General features: G+C 58.9%; 1 protein-coding gene across 1 annotated transcript; it reads right to left on the minus strand.

The window, feature by feature from the left end:
• Positions 1-4190: 4190 nt before the first annotated feature.
• Positions 4191-10689, minus strand: SCARA3 (scavenger receptor class A member 3). The gene is made up of 6 exons (XM_054179775.1): positions 10266-10689; positions 9157-9216; positions 8971-9090; positions 8396-8494; positions 6964-8007; positions 4191-5680 (listed from the first exon to the last, which is right to left on the minus strand). The coding sequence occupies exons 1-6, from the start codon at positions 10270-10272 to the stop codon at positions 5241-5243; spliced, it is 1770 nt and encodes a 589-aa protein (XP_054035750.1). The 5' UTR covers positions 10273-10689; the 3' UTR covers positions 4191-5240.
• Between the last annotated feature and the right edge of the window lie 5885 nt (positions 10690-16574).

The raw sequence follows: 16574 nt of genomic DNA on the forward strand, positions 1-16574 counted from the left end.
TTTGTGGCTCAGAGAAAGAGTGGAGCTGTGATGGTCCACAGAGTGTCTCCTTGGGTGGCTCTGATGAGTCTGGTTTGGGGAGTACAGTCTGGTTTGAGGGAGATACTTGAGCTGTAGGGGGAGGATAGTCTGGTTTGAGAGGGGTTGGTCTGGTTTGGGAGAGGATGGTCTGGCTTTGGGAGGGATAGTCTGGTTCTCCATGGGAGGAGGATGGTAGGCTCTGTGCTGCTCATGTCCTATCTCAGCTCAGACTGCTCTGACCCTGGGGTGACTCCAGCCAATGCCAGTCCAAATTCTCTGCAGTGTCCTGCTTTTTGGGGGAGCCCTGAGTTGGGGATAAACCTCCTCAGGGCTGATGGGGAAACTGAGGGCACGGTGCAGTGACTGGTTTTGTTCCTCCCCTCCAGCTGAGCCTGACAGAGGCAGGGGAAGAGCCAGGAGGCTCCTGTGGGGCAGGATGATGGGTGAGGAGCTGGGGTGACCCCATCTTCCTGCCAGGTTACTTCCTCCCTGCCATCAAAGAGCCCTTTCATGGGAGGAGGGTGTTGGCTGGTGCCCTGAGCACTGGTCCTGAGCCATGCTGCCATCAGCAATGCCTGCAGCCACAGCCCTGCAGCTGCAGACTGTTGTGCTTGGCCATGGTGCCCGTGCAGCAGCTCCAGCCTCTTCTGGTGTTTATCAGTGAGTGATGTCTCCTGTGTCTCATGGATGTGTCCCCTCAACAGTCTGGACACTGATTGCTGTGGAGTTGTGTGTCCCCAAGCACCCTGTGGTCACTGCCATGAGGCCATGTGTCCCCAGGGCCCCTGTGCATGGTGGTCATGGGGGCACATGTCCCCAGGCATGCAGTGTGCCCCTGGGCCTTCTCTGCATCATTGTTCCTGGGGTCATACATCCCCAGACACCCTGTGCATAGCCTGCTGTGGGCCACATGTCCCCAGGCACCCTGGGCATCAATGGCCATAGGGTCCACATATCCCCAGCACCCTGTCATAGAATGGTTTGGGTGGGAAGGGACCTCTAAAGGCCATCTAGTCCAGCCCTTCTGCAGCCAACAGGGACATCTTCAACTAGATCAGGTTGCCCAGAGCCCTCTTGAACTTCACCCTGAATATCTCCAGAGATGGGGCCCCAAGCACCTCTCTGGGCAATCCATTCCAGTGTTCCACCACCCTCACAGTGAGGAACTTGTTCCTAGCACCCATCACTGCTATAGGGCCCATGTGCCCTAGCACCCTCTTCACAGCTGCCCACAGGCCCCATGCCCCCTGAGCACTCTGTCCATCGCTGCCCAGGGCAGGAGGTGCTGCACCCACTCCTCAAGGCAACCCATGGGGACAGGCAGGGCTGGTGAGAAGCCACCCTGCCTCCCCTCTGTGCCCACCCCACCAACCAGCAGCTGCCAAGAATAACCCCCTGGAAGGCAAGGTCAGCACTTACCCACCCAACCCTTCCCCGCCTCCGCTCCTCGCTTGTTTATTCATCCTGCTGCTGCGGGCTCTGAAACCTGCCCCAGGCCACCCAGCCTTGGGAAAGCTGGGACCTGGCTGGTGCTGGCTGGGGCAGGCAGCGGGCAGGGAGCAGGCAGGGAGTGCTCAGGGAGCGGGCAGGGAATGCTCAGGGAGCGGGCAGGGAGTGCTCAGGGAGCGGGCAGGGAATGCTCAGGGAGCGGGCAGGGAGCAGGCAGGGAATGCTCAGGGAGCGGGCAGGGAGTGCTCAGGGAGCGGGCAGGGAGTGCTCAGGGAGCGGGCAGGGAGCAGGCAGGGAATGCTCAGGGAGCGGGCAGGGAGTGCTCAGGGAGTGGGCAGAGAGCGGGCAGGGTATGCTCAGGGAGCAGGCAGAGAATGCTCAGGGAGCGGTCAGGGAGCAGGCAGGGAGCGGGGAGGGAATGCTCAGGGAGCAGGCAGGGAATGGGCAGGGAGCGGGCAGGGAATGCTCAGGGAGCAGGCAGGGAGCAGGCAGGGAATGCTCAGGGAGCGGGCAGGGAGCAGGCAGGGAATGCTCAGGGAGCGGGCAGGGAGCAGGCAGGGAATGCTCAGGGAGCAGGCAGGGAATGCTCAGGGAGCGGGCAGGGAGCAGGCAGGGAATGCTCAGGGAGCAGGCAGGGAATGGGCAGGGAGCGGGCAGGGAATGCTCAGGGAGCAGGCAGGGAGCAGGCAGGGAATGCTCAGGGAGCGGGCAGGGAGCAGGCAGGGAATGCTCAGGGAGCGGGCAGGGAGCAGGCAGGGAATGCTCAGGGAGCGGGCAGGGAGCAGGCAGGGAATGCTCAGGGAGCAGGCAGGGAGCAGGCAGGGAGTGCTCAGGGAGCAGGCAGGGAATGCTCAGGGAGCGGGCAGGGAGCAGGCAGGGAATGCTCAGGGAGCAGGCAGGGAATGCTCAGGGAGCAGGTAGGGAATGCTCAGGGAGCGGGCAGGGAGCGGGCAGGGAATGCTCAGGGAGCGGGCAGGGAATGCTCAGGGAGCGGGCAAGGAGCAGGCAGGGAATGCTCAGGGAGCGGGCAGGGAATGCTCAGGGAGCGGGCAGGGAATGCTCAGGGAGCGGGCAAGGAGCAGGCAGGGAATGCTCAGGGAGCGGGCAGGGAATGCTCAGGGAGCGGGCAGGGAGCAGGCAGGGAATGCTCAGGGAGCGGGCAGGGAGCAGGCAGGGAATGCTCAGGGAGCAGGTAGGGAATGCTCAGGGAGCGGGCAGGGAGCAGGCAGGGAATGCTCAGGGAGCGGGCAGGGAGCAGGCAGGGAATGCTCAGGGAGCGGGCAGGGAGTGCTCAGGGAGTGGGCAGGGAGCAGGCAGGGAATGCTCAGGGAGCAGGCAGAGAATGCTTAGGGAGCAGGCAGGGAGCAGGCAGGGAGCGGGGAGGGAATGCTCAGGGAGCAGGCAGGGAATGGGCAGGGAGCAGGCAGAGAATGCTTAGGGAGCAGGCAGGGAGTGCTCAAGGAGCAGGCAGGGAGGTGTCCCCCCGCCAAACCAGGAGTCCTCCTGGGGGTGCTCAGGGCTTTCTCCTGCCCCCTAGAGCCTCAGCAGGACGAAGCCAGCCCTGCTGGGGCAGCCTGTGCCCAGGGCTCAGGCCTCTGGTCCTTCCAGCAGCCCCTTCTCAGAGGCCCCCCACACCCAGTGCTGCCTCTGCAGCCTCCAAGCAGGGCTGAGGCTGTGTTGGATCATGTTAACAACCAGCCCCGGGGCTGCTGTGGGGATGAAAACAGGAAACTGCTTTGCCAACAGCAATAAACCGACTGCCTGGGTGGATCCCGAGCCCTGGGCAGGGCTGCCTGGGCAGGCCACAGGTCTCCTGGAGCTGGGGCACCCTGCAGATGGAGAGGATGGGGCTGGTGGGGCTGGCTGGTGTGCCCAGAGCCACGATGGTCTTGACAGCGTGGTCCTGCTCGCGTACAGAGGGCCTCTGACAGCTCCCCCTGCTCTGGTGAGGTCCCAGCACAGCAGAGCTCAGGAACAGCAGGCTTGGCTTGTGGAGGAGGTGGCACCATTCTCTTCAGCCCTGCTGGCCTGTCTCATACTGAATCACAGACTGGTTTGGATGGGAAGGGACCTTTCAGCAGGGCCATCTTCAACTAGAGCAGGTTGCTCAGAGCCCCATCCAACCTGACCTGGTTGGTTGCCAGGGACAGGCATCTTATCACTTGTCTGGGCAACCTGGGCCAGTATCTTGATAGGATAGGATAGGATAGGATAGGATAGGATAGGATAGGATAGGATAGGATAGGATAGGATAGGATAGGATAGGATAGGATAGGATAGGATAGGATAGGATAGGATAGGATAGGATAGAATTAATGAGGTTGGAAGTGACCTTAGAGATCATCAAGTCCAACCTGCCACCCAACACCATCTAAGCAACTAACCCATGGCACCAAGCACCCCAGCCAGTTGCTTCCTAAACACCTCCAGGGATGGTGACTCCACCACCTCCCTGGGCAGCACATCCCAATGGCCAACCTCTCTTGCTGTGAAGAATTTCATCCTAACATCCAGCCTAAACCTCCCCTGGCACAGCTTGAGACTGTGTCCTCTTGTTCTGGTGCTGGTTGCCTGGGAGAAGAGGCCAACCCCCACCTGGCTACAACCTCCCTTCAGGTAGTTGTAGACAGCAACAAGGTCTCTCCTGAGCCTCCTCTTCTGCAGGCTAAGCAACCCCAGCTCTTTACATCTAATCTCAATATCCCCTCCTTAAATGTCCCGCCTTGTCCTACCATTCTACACCCTTGTGAAAAGTCCCTCTCCAGCTTTCCTCTGGGGTCCATTCCAGCACTGAAAGAGTGCAAAAAGGTCTCCCTGGAGCCTTCTCTTCTCCAGGATGAACAACCCAAACTCTCTCAGCCTGTCCTCACAGCAGAGGGGTTCCAAACCTCACATCAGCGTTGTGGCCTCTTCCTCTGGACCTGCTCCAACAGGTCCAGTTCTCTCCTGTGCTGAGCACCCCGAAGCTGGACGCAGCACTGCAAGTGGAGTCTCGCCATAGCAGAGGGGCAGAATCCCCTCCCTTGACCTGCTGGCCACACTGCTTTGGACACAGCCCAGGATGCAGTTGGCTTCTGTGCTGTGAGTGCACGTTGCTGGCTCAAGTCCAGCTTTTCACCCACCAGTACCCCCAAGTCCTTCTCCACAGGGCTGCTCTCCATCCCTTCATCCTCCACCCTGGATTGGTACTGGGGGTTGCCCCAACCCAGTTGTGGGACCTTGCCCTGGGCCTTGCTGAACCTCATGAGATTCACATGGGCCCGCTGCTCCAGCTTGTCCAGGTCCACCTGGATGGATCCTGTCCTTCAGGCATGTCAACCACTCCACTCAGCTTGGTGTCCTCTGCAAGCATGCACCCCACCACTGGCTGTGAATCCTCCTCTGGTGCACCCCTGTGCCCCCACCCCAGTGTCCCCAAGTTCAGGAGCTGCCTGTTCCCATAGAGCTTTATTGTGCCAGGAGTACATGGTGGGGGACAGCGCAGGGCTGGGGGGGGACAGACATGGCCAGAGGGGGGAAAGGGCACAAACCAGCTGCACCCCATCCCACAGGGACCCCCCACCCTGGAGCTGGCAGCATCCCTGAGAGCTGGGGACCGGCCCCAAACCCTTGCCCTAGGGTGGGGGCAATACACACACAGGGACCCCTCTGCCCCCCCATCCTGCAAGGCTCAGCCCTGTGGAGGATGCGGTGGGGGGGTCCAAAGGAGAGGCAGTGGGGACCCCAGTTTGTCCCCACTGCCCTGATAGCCTGGCTGGCAGCAGACTGGGTTACTGTCCTGGGGGGCCAGGGGGACCCGGTAGCCCTGGGGGGCCTCGTAATCCGGGGTCTCCCTTGGGCCCCATGGGGCCAGCCTGCCCCACAGCCCCAGGGGTCCCAGGGAGTCCTGGCTTGCCCTGTGGGCCAGGGGGTCCCAATGGCCCTGGCCCCCCTGCTGGTCCTGGGGGACCGGAGTCTCCCTTGGGTCCTCCCTGTCCCCGGGAGCCAGACTGCCCAAAGCTGCCCTTGGCACCCTTGAGGCCAGGGAAACCTTTCAAGCCCAGGGGTCCCCTTTCACCCTGAGGTCCGGGGTGTCCCGGGGGGCCCGGTGGTCCTTGGGGTCCTGGTGAGCCCAGGCTGCCTGTGTCACCCTTCTCTCCTTCGGTTCCTGGGGGGCCCTTGACGCCCACATCGCCCTTGATGCCACGGGGGCCTGGGAGGCCTGGAACACCTGGGGGAGAGAGGAGGGGGTGAATGGGATGCAGGGACAGTGGGAGGGACAGGACACCAAAACATGGAGAGAGGGAGATGTCCCAGCCCTGCAGACCTTGCTAAGAACAGGATCAGCTGAGCCCATGCAGGTGTGGTTACCAACAGGCTCCACACTTGCTGGTCCATGGCACAATGGGAAGCTGCCAAGGTGCCCATGGGCTCTGTAGAGCTGGAACAGGGTGGACAGGGATGTCCTCCCTGCTCCCCGGAGTGGACAGAGATGTCCTCAAGCCACTAAAGCCACGGGGGGAAGCTTTGTGCACTCTAGTTAAGGGTCAGCCATACTCCCTCTACTAGGACCAGCAAGAAAGGTCACTGGCATCAGTGACAAATGAAGGACAATGGTCACCTCCCCACTGTTCCTGTCCCCACACACACTGAGTCCATGCAGCTCCATCCCCAAGATACCTCTACATCCTTGGGCAAATGTTGGGGTGCCTTTATGTGCATCTCAACACCATGCTGGCCTCAGCATCCGTGGTTTGGGTCCTTCATGGTGCAGGATACTCCCAAGGAGCCCAGATCTCACCACGCTCGGCCACACAATAAACAGCCCCCAGACTGCCTTCCCAACATAGAATCCTGGAATTTCCAGGGTTGGAAGGGACCTCAAGGATCAGCCAGTTCCAACGCCCCTGCCATGGGCAGGGAAACCTCACACTAGGTCAGGAGATCAGGTTGCTCACAGCCACACCCAGCCTGGCCTTCAAAACCTCCAGGGATAAGGCTTCCACCACCTCCCTGGGCAATCTGTGCCAGTGTCTCACCACCTTCCTGGGGAAGAACTTCTTCCTAACATCCAATCTGAATCTACCCATTTCTAGTTCTGTTCCATTCCCCCTGGTCCTATCACTCCCTGACACCCTCAAAAGTCCCTCCCCAGCTTTCTTGTAGCCCCCTTCAGATACTGGAAGGCCACAAGGAGGTCTTCTTGGAGCCTTCTCTTCTCCAGACTGAACAGCCCCAGCTCTCTCAGTCTGTCTTCACAGGAGAGGTGCTCCAGCTCTCATGCTCTTCCTCGTGGCCCTTCTCTGGACACATTCCTGGCCCAGGCAGGACTGAGGCTATGCCCACCGGGATCACAGCAGAATCACAGAAACATTCAGGTTGGAAAAGACCCTCAGGATCACCAAGCCCAACCCAGAACCCTACTCTACAAAGCTCACCCTTAAGCCCTTTCCCCAAGCACCACATCCAAACAACCTCTAAACGCACCCAGGGCCGGTGACTCAACCACCTCACCTCGCAAAACAGTGATGTTCTGCAGCATCTTCCCGTGCCGGACGTCCACCGCCTTCATCTCCTCCATGACCACGGAGAGGTTGCGGAGGTCGAAGTCCAGGCGGGCGCTGAGCAGGCTGTAACGCTCCCGCAGCAGCTCCGTGGTGCCCTGCAGGGAGCCCAGGGAGCGGTTCAGGTAGTAGAGCTCCTCGGCGTGGGCATGGAAGCCCAGGGTGCAGGAGAGCCGCACGTCGTCCAGGTAGCGCAGCATGCTGTGGACGTGGCTGTCGGTGGCGTTGATGTTGGCGAAGATGGTGCCGATCTCCACCTCGTGGGAGCTCATGCGGCCCTCCAGGCTCTGGAAGCGCTCGGCCGTGCGGTTCTCCGCGTGCCCGCTGTGGTAGCGCAGGTCGTTCAAGTTCTCCTGGTGGTCGTCCAGGAAGGAGGAGACGTTGTCCAGCTGCAGCTGCAGCCCCATCACCTGCAGCACCAGGTCGTGCATGCTCTCCGAGTTCTGGCTGACCTGCCGGGCCGCCGCCCCCACGCTGCCTTGGATGCTCCTCAGCAGCTCGCCGGTCTTGGAGGAGGTGGCCCTCAGCCCGCCGAAGAGCCGGGTGTAGTTCTGCCACTCGCTCACCAGCTTCTGCAGCGTCAGCGTCTCCTCCTCCGTCTTCCTCTGGGTGGCCTGGATCCAGTCAGAGGTCTGCCCCAGGGTGAAGTTCATCTGCTGCACGGCCGCTCGCACGTCGTAGCGCTCCCGGGCCAAGCCCTTGAGGGAGCTGTCCAGCCGGGAGGTGACCGCCTGCCAGCCCCCGACCTGGGCCAAGAACTGCCCCAAGCTTTTGTTGACCTGCTGGACGGAGGAGGAGCAGCTGTCCACCTCGCTGGTGATCTCGTTGCTGGTGGATGAGAGCTGGTTGTGGGTCTGGGAGGTCCGGTCGAGCAGGATTTCTTGGACCAAAAGCATCTTCTGGATCTCCTCCAGCTCGCCCTGCAGCTTGGTGATCTCCTGGCCCAGCTGTCCCGTCTCATGGCACAGGGAGCAGTTCCCCGAGGTCTTCTCATCTGAATCAAGGGCAGAGGGGTCTGCTACCTCACTCCATCCCTCAGTGGGCCTGGTGACCCTCCTGCAGACTGCAGGAAAGAGTCACCATAGCCTGTCCTTGCAGACCCTGCAGATGGGCACCACAGAGCTATGGCTGGGACAACTCTGACCAGCCTGCACCAGCTCCCGCCCTCATCCTACTCCTACAGCCTCCCCCTACAGCAAGCTCTCCAAAAAGCCCAACCCCACCCACCCCACCCTTGGGAGTCATGCAGTCACCCTTCTGCCAAAATCCTGGGAGATAAGTGGCTCTGTGGGAGCCCCAGGACCTCAGAAATGGGGATGCTTCAGCACCCAGCAGCAGTGGTCCATTGAGAAGGCCTCCAGGTTCAGGTGCAAGCCACTCACCCAACCCTTGAAGGTCCTCCTGGATGGATGTGATCTTCTTCTCATAATAGGTTTGGGATGAGCTGATGTTGTTGGAGATGGAGTCAACCTTCTTGAATACTGTGGAGAAAAGGTGGGAGTTGAGGGAGGTGGGCAGGTGCCAAGATGTGACTGTCCTCCACACTGGGCTCATTCCCTGGTAAGGAAGGTGGCCAGGACTTGAAAAGCCAGCCTGGGTGGCTGATGGGTGCTGGCTCCATGGGGTGGGTATCCCTGGGGGCTTTCAGGTCTACTAGCATCTCCAGGGTGCAGCCCTGGGGAGTATGGCATCACCTGAGCCTGGGAGACTGTTTCTTGCCCATGGAGGTAACGGGGGTGGAACCTCTGTGCTCTGAGGTGGTTTCTGACATGCCTATAGGGGTAAAGCTATCCCCCCGTGAGGTGGCATCACACACAGGGTCCCATATGCATCCCAGGGGCTGGCTGGGAGGAGCTGGATGCTCCTCACCATGCCTGGGTGCTGAAGGTGCTTCTGGGGAGCCCCAGTGTCCTCCAGGGGGGCAGGTGCTGGATTTTCTAACCCTGCCCATGCTCACCCAAGGCAGCCAGCACGGTCACAGCCACGATGAGGAGGATGGAGATGATGTAGAGGACTTTAACAGCTGTCTGGAGAGAGATGTTCTTCTGGCACTGGCTGCAGCTGGTCCGTGCCCTGCCTGAGCGCAGAGAGGGAAGGATCAGGCCCTGCCACGACCCCAGCCCACCCCAAGGGATGTCCTTACCACTTGGTCGGTAGCTGAAGGTCGGCATCTCCTCCTCTTCTCCTCCTGCTGGCTCGTCTGCTGAAAGCCAACACGGGAGGGGCCTGAGCTGCCTGCCCTTTCCTGCTCCCGGCCCCGAGGATGGCAATGGTCCCAGGGACACCAGGGACACACTGTAACCTGCCATCCCCACGGAAAAGCCACCACTGCCACCCTCAGCTTGCCAAAGCCCAGTGGCACCAGCCCATGAGGACATGTACCTGCACCACTCCCTGCTCCCACAGGGCTTGGCCAGGACCTTTTCAATCCAAGACCATAAACATGGGTAAAGTCGGTGAAACTGGAACAAAAGGCAAGTGGTGGAGAAGATGACAGCTCCTGCCTTCCAGCCCCTAGTGCCACCCCATTCTGGTGGGAGGGCAAGCTGGGATGTTCCTGACAGGGTGGGCTGGATCCTACCCATGGCCCCAGCACAGGGGATGAGCTCAGCACCGGGATCTGACCCTGAAGAATCTAGAGACAGGGGCACAAGGTCTTCTTCCCTGGCTCCCCGGAGCTCCCCAGAGCTCCCTGGGAGCTGTGCCATGCTCCACAGCACACACACACACTCCTCCCCCTGCTGCCACCCTCTGCCCAGGGCATCCCTGACTTCCTCACCAGCAGAAGGAGGTTTTCCATCTGGAGTTGCTCCGGAACGACCACAGAACCCACATCCCCTGCTTTATACAACCCGGGCTCCCCCCGCAAAGGTGGGTGGGGGGCAGGAGAGGGGCTGAGGGCAAGGGACAGAGGAGGCAGCGATTCCCTCGGTCCTCCCCGGCACAACCCTTTGCTTTTTGCACCCCAAATTCTGCTTTTCTGCCCCAGGAAATCAACAAGTGGTGGACTGAGCAAGCTGACTGGACCCCACCCCGATCCTTTCTAACCCCCCACCCCGCCCCGATGTGGGGGTCCCTGGTCACGGCCGAAGCCGACTCAGCCCCCAGGTACGGGGTGATGCTGCCCGTGGGGAGCAGGGATGCGGTGGGATTCGGGGGGTGCCGGCTGCCCCCCAGGCTCTACCGCCCACTCCTGCACAGCCGTCTCCTCTTCTCCCCCATGCCACCAGCCCGGCTCCAACCCCCACTCACCTCTCATAGCCCCCGGGCTAGCGGGGGGGCACTGGCTGCAATCCTGCCCCGTCCAGGCCTCAGCGCCCCAGCTCCCGCATCCGCCCCGGCACGGCTCTTCCCGGCGAAGCTTCAGCAAGTGGCCAGCATGGCCGAGGCTGCTCCCCGCCGCCGGCCCCCCGCTCCCAAAACTTCCTGAGGAGCCTTCAGAAGCAGCCAGGGTGGTGAAGCGCCCCCAGGACCGGCCGCTCCCCCATGGCCGCTGCCCAGGCGGGGATGGGCGACTGGCACCGGCGGGCTGGGGGCCGGGGGACGGCAGAGCCTCCCGGGGCTGGGAGCTGGACGCTGGCCACCGAAAGGCGAGGCGCTGGGAAATGTGCTGCAGAAGAAAGGCTGGTCCCGCGCCCGCCCTCCTTCCCTCCAGCCCTAATGAGTACCAAATGTCTGACCGACGCCAGCCCCGGCCGTGCCAGCCTGACTCGGCCGTGTTCGGGCAGCCTGGGGGCTGGGCAAGGACGTCTTGTTCTGGAGGAGAGGGTCCTGCTCTGGAGAAGATGCGTCCAAGGGCATCAGGGCTCAGGAGGCTGGCTCGGGGAGATGAGCAACTGGGGTCAGGACCGGGGGCTTGAGCATGTGTCTGGGGCAGGGACACGGGAGGATGGGTCTGGGGTCATGCTTTGGACCCACAGATCTGGGTCACAGACATGGGGGCTGGGGTGCTGAGTCGGTTCCCTGGATCTAGGTCAAGGGCATGGGGAGATGGATCTGAGGTCCTGCTTTGGGCCCATGGATCTGAGTAAGGAACACAGGAGATGAGTCTGGGGTCCTAAGTCAGTCCCCAGGCAGATGAGTTTAGGGTCCTGGATCTGGCCTCTGGAACTGGGTCAGGGACACAGGGTGCTGTAGTTTGGGTTCTGGAATCCTGGCTGGGTCTCAGGGTATTGTGCTTTGTCTTCTGTTTTCTGCTTTGGAGATGTGGTCCCAGTTCAGACATGGGACAGGGGTCCCATGGGAGCTGGGGACATTTGAGGGGGTTCCTTGCAGAGACCCCTTCCCCACCAAGGCTTCATGTTGGGCTGCTGCTGCCCTCTGCCAAGACCTGGCCGGGCTCCTGGGCAGCCTTCCTCCCACTACAGCCTCCCTCTTCCTCCAAGGGTTCCCTGACCATCTCTGGGCCACCATGGTGGATGTCTCCATCTGGCCAGACCTCCACAACTCCTACAGCAACCACCTGCTTGTTTCAGGCCAGATGTGCCCCTGCCTGGGTTATATTGGTTGAATTTCTCCAGTGTTCCCCATTCCAGTGCCTACATACCCCCAACTCACTTGGATGTGGCTCTCAGACACCCCCATCCTGTGCTTTTTGGTCCTGGAGCCTTCTCCTCACCCCCCTGGCCATTTCTCAGTGCATTTTAGGGGTCTCTTTTCCCCAAGCTTCCTCTACCACATCATACCAACACCCATCATGATACTGTTTTAACCCCCACAGCCCCATGAGTGATGCTCTTCAGGGGTTGTGTCCCTCCATACCTCAGCCCGTGGCATCTTCTGAGGGTTCACAAGGTGGCCACCAGATGATGTTCAATGGTGCTTGAAGTCTTCTTCCCACCATCCTCATCCTTTGCAGCTGCTGCCTGCTGCTCAGCCTATTGATGACTCATAGTTGGTGGAGCTAATCCAGAGATGTCCAACTTGGCAGTGGAGCTGCTCTCCTGTACCCATGCTGACTCAGCATTTGGGCTGACCAGCTCAACACAGATGCTCTAAATATACTTCTGCTTGGGATGGCATATGGGTCCCTGCCTCGAGACCCCTGAGTCATCAGCCCCTGGGCTACCTGCTGTGCCCTGGATCCTGCCATCAAATGCAGCTCATTGTTTGGGAGTCCCCAAGTGAGGCAATACCACACGAAAGTGGCTGCCCCACATCAACTCCTGTTAAACATCCAAGAGCATCCCACCTTGCTGCCCTTCTGGTTTCAACCACCTTATGGACCAGAGCTTGAGGTTCCCAGTGTCTGTGTACCCACAAGGCTTGTGGTCACCCTCCATTGTATTCATCATTTGGTTGAAGAGCTGGACTTACAGAACCACAGCATGGTTTGGGTTGGAAGAGCCAACTCCCCTGCAGTGAGCAGGGATATCTTCAGCTACAGCAGATTGCTCAGAGCCCCATCCAACCTGATCTGGGACGGTTCCAGACTTGATGATCTTCAGGATCTTTTCCAACTGAAATGATTCCAGGATTTTAAGTAGCAGAAGAGCTTGAAGAGCTACAACCATCAGGAGAGATGGAGAAGGACATAGACCCACAACCCCCTGAAGACCACGAGGAGCATCAGGAGATCAGCTGGAGGTCACTAACAGGGGTTGAGACTTGAGTGTTGGACAACCGCCACCACTCCCAGAAGCTAAGCCCCAAGATGCGATTCCTTGGGGTCCCAAATCCAAACCACGAGCTGCCATGAGGAATTGTCACTCCACACCAGTCAAACCCAGTGCAGAAACAAAGACAAAATGCAAGAAAAGTCATGGCTCAAGACACAAAAAATAAAAAGAGTTTAATAAATGAAGAAGTGGAAAAAGAGGGAAAGAAAACAAAGAAACTGCCAAGGCCATTGCTCAGCATCTCCCACGGCCCTGAGCTAAAGCTGGCTCAGCTCCACCAAGCTAGCAGGACTGGGAACGGAAACACCATCCCCCCACTCACAGCACTGTTGGGGCCACAGCTGGAGATCCCAGCACCCTGCTGGATGCTGTGAAAAAGCAACTTAATCCCAGTCAAAACCTGTATACCCAGCAAGGCTTCTCTCCCTGTCTCTGAACACAGCAGCAGAGAGTTAGTCCTGCCTAAAAGCTCCTCAATCCTGAAAGCTTCTCAGATCTACCTAGAAGTTCCTCAGTCCTGAAAGCTTCTCAGTTCCACCTAAAAGTTCCTCAGTCCTAAAAGCTTCTCAGTTCCACCTAAAAGCTCCTCAGCCCTAAAAGCTTCTCAGTTCCACCTAAAAGCTCCTCAGCCCTAAAAACTTCTCAGACCTAAAAGCTCCTCAGTCCTAAAAACTTCTCAGATCTACCTAAAAGTTTCTCAGTCCTAAAAAACTTCTCAGATCTACCTAAAAGCTCCTCAGCCCTAAAAGCTTCTCAGATCTACCTAAAAGCTCCTCAATCCTAAAAGCTTCTCAGATCTACCTAAAAGCTCCTCAATCCTAAAAGCTTCTCAGGTCTACCTAAAAGCTCCTCAATCCTAAAAGCTTCTCAGATCTACCTAAAAGCTCCTCAGCCCTAAAAGCTTCTCAGTTCCACCTAAAAGTTCCCCAGTCCTTCCTAAAAACTCCTTAGTCCTTCCTAGAAGCTCCCTCAGTCCTAAAAGCCTCCCAGATCCACCCAAAAGCTGCTCAGTCCTGCCATAAAGATGACTGAAGGGCTGGACACCTCTGCTGTGAGGACAGGCTGAGGAAGCTGGAGTTGTTCAGCCTGGAGAAGAGCAGCTGCTTTCCAACAGCTGCAGGGATCCCTACAGGAAGGCTGCAGAAGGACTTTTCATAGGGGTCTCAAGTGACAGGACGAGGGGGTAGGGGTTTAAGTTGAGGGAGAGTAGGTTTAGAGGAAGAAGCTCTTCAGTAGCAGGATGGTGAGACTCTGGAATAAGTTGCTCAGAGAGCTCAGCTTTAACACATCCTGGTGACATCCCACACAGTCGGAGACACAAATGCTTGCCAACAGCTCCAAGTACAGCAAGGCAGCAGGAGATGACCCCTGTGCAGTTCTGAGCAAGAGAGATGTCCCAGTCTTGGGTGGAGGAAAAGAAGAGCAGCCTGCCCACTGCCCTTGTCTCTGCTAAATCCAGCCTTTCACCCCCCCAACTACTGCTGGTGCTGCTACTGCCCAGAATATTCCTCTCGTAGGTTTTTTAATGCCCTAGCCCTGGCTGGCTCTGCCTTCCAGGTGATGTTTAGCATGGTTTGGGAGGAGCTGAGTAAGAGAGTCAGGTCTGTTTAACTTCTACTTTGTTTGGCTCAGTATTGTACTGACAGGCATCCTCTTTCATGTTAAAATTGCAGTTCATCAAGCAAAGGCCTTTGGCCTGGGCACTCCACCTTCAAAATCGAGTTTGAAGCTGGCTGCTTTGCCACTTTAGCCTTGCTTCATCGGTTTTAGCTGAAGCAGGGCTGTCTTATCTCACAAGACTCCCTCCCTCAGTCGTTTGGCCGGCCAGCTGCAGGGACCTTCCTCTTGGTTGTAAACGACCTTGCTCCTGAAGCGCACTAAATCAGCTTGCATTCCTGTCCCACGGGAAGCCAGGCAGTTATCCCACACCAGCAGCAATCTCATGGAGGTCTGGAAGGTCTAAGGCCATGGAGCCTCTTCCCCCGGGCAGCCCCTCGGCAGCATGGCTTCAATCTGCCGTTTGTACCCAAACCCGTCCTCCTGAAGCTGGCGGAGCCAGGAGAGGACATTGCCCTCGGGGCCATCCTCTGCCTCCCGTCCCCACCGCATCTGCAAGGGGAAGCCACCAATCACTTGGCAAGAGCCCAGCGCCTCTCCCTGTGCCCATACAGACCTGACCCCTGCCACAATCACAGGGAGCATCTTCACCCACCTCTTGCCGGCCCTTCGGGCCAGCTGCTGCAGGGCTGACGTGGCTGGTCCCACCTGCCCAGCCCGCAGGATGTTCCATGGAGCCTCCATGCCAGACACTGCCATCATGGCAACGTTCTGGAGGAAGGGTGGGACATGAGGGAAACAGATGACAGAAGGTGTCCCATACCGGGCAAAAACCTTCCTGAAGAGCACCCCAGCCATCTCCTCCATCATGTTCTTCCCTATGGGGAAGGCTTCTACCCACCCTGAGATCCCATCCTCCACCACCAAGAGGGAGCGATATCCCTCCTCACTCTCACTAAGGCCACTGACATAGCCCAGCTGGAGCTGTGACCATGGCCCCTCTGCTCGTTGGGACAGCACCCCAGGTGCAGCACATTCCAGGCAGTTCTGCACCCAGTGGGTCACCTGCCCATGATCACCTTCCCAGGAGACAACTTGTTGCACCCTTGCCAAGGTCTCCTCCACTTCCTCGTGCTGCCAGCTGTGACACTGAGCAATTATTTCTTGCTTCTCATGCTTGGAAGGCTCCCAAAACTGCTGCCTGCCTGTGGCCTTATGTGACATAGCCCTTGCCCTCCTGACCACTTTTAGTTTCCACTCCATCTCCTCTACGTCATTGCTCATGTCCACTTCCACGCACCTGATGTGCAGCATCCCTGGGTTGGTGTAGACCCACTGTAGGATGCTTGGCCATAAACCCCCCGCCGAGCTAAATCCTGATCCGCTCTCCCACCAGTCCTCCTGGCTTTCCAACCTTTCCACCAAGGACTCACAGCCAGTGTACAAATAGAGGGGTGAGGAGCATTGGTGATGGCACAGGAGCTGCCAGAGAGCCACCAGCTCTGCATCTAGCACTGAGTCACACGTGGCCACCCCAAGCAGCCAGCGCTCCTCCAGGTTGGCTGCAGCAAAGCCAACCGAGTGACCCTTCTCACTGGCAGTGAACCACACATTGGCCTTGGGGATGGAGTAGGGCAGCTGACGTAGTGGGGGAGCAGAAGGGACGAAGGAGCCTTGCCACTCAGGCCAGGGTCCCCTTGCCACTTCCCCTCCGTTGACCAGCAGCAGAGTCCACTGAGTCTGGTGCAGGCTGCTCCCATTGGACCCCAATGCATCACCCCTTAGGAGATACCTCCAAGGAGAATGGGGCATCTGGATAAGGATGGGGGCTGACCCTGTGAGGGTCTCAAACTCCTGCAAGGCCCAGACTGCTGCCAGGCAACCTTTCTCCTCTGGCTTGTAGAAGTCCTTATGGTCTTTCAGCATGTGGGAGCTGTATCTCACCGGGACCAGTTGACCCTCTTCATTCTCCTGCAGCAAGGCAGCTCCCACCACCTCTTTGCTGGTTGTTAACTTGATAACGAAGGGCTGAGACTTATCTGGGAAGTGCAGGGCAGGCGCAGTCTCGACGGCGTGTTTCAGGTGCTGCAGTGCCGTTTGCTGCTCTGGTCCCCACTGCCACCTGGCCTGCTTCAGGGTGAGGGAGTGGAGAGGCAAGGCCAGCTCCCAGTAGTTGGGGATGTGATCCTGAAACCAACTGAGCCACCCGAGCAGCGAGCGGACACCACGGACATCCTGCGGGCGGGGCGCTTTCCTGATCATCTCCAGCATTCTCTCCTGGATCTCTCGCCCCTCGGGCCCGATTCTCATCCCCAGGTAGTCCACCTTGGGCTGGACAAGCTGTGCCTTCTCAAACTTGGCCTTAAAGCCTGTTTTTTGGATCAGC

The sequence above is a fragment of the Dryobates pubescens genome, chromosome 3 (assembly GCF_014839835.1).
Source record: "Dryobates pubescens isolate bDryPub1 chromosome 3, bDryPub1.pri, whole genome shotgun sequence".
NCBI lineage: Eukaryota > Metazoa > Chordata > Aves > Piciformes > Picidae > Dryobates > Dryobates pubescens.

Bases quoted from the DNA above. Each gene is read 5' to 3' on its own strand.
- SCARA3 (XM_054179775.1), bottom strand. The intron at 8,008-8,395 runs GTGAGTGGCTTG...CCCTTGATTCAG, and splicing joins GGAGGACCTTCAAGGGTTGG to ATGAGAAGACCTCGGGGAAC. The intron at 5,681-6,963 runs GTGAGGTGGTTG...TCTCTCCCCCAG, and splicing joins GAACATCACTGTTTTGCGAG to GTGTTCCAGGCCTCCCAGGC.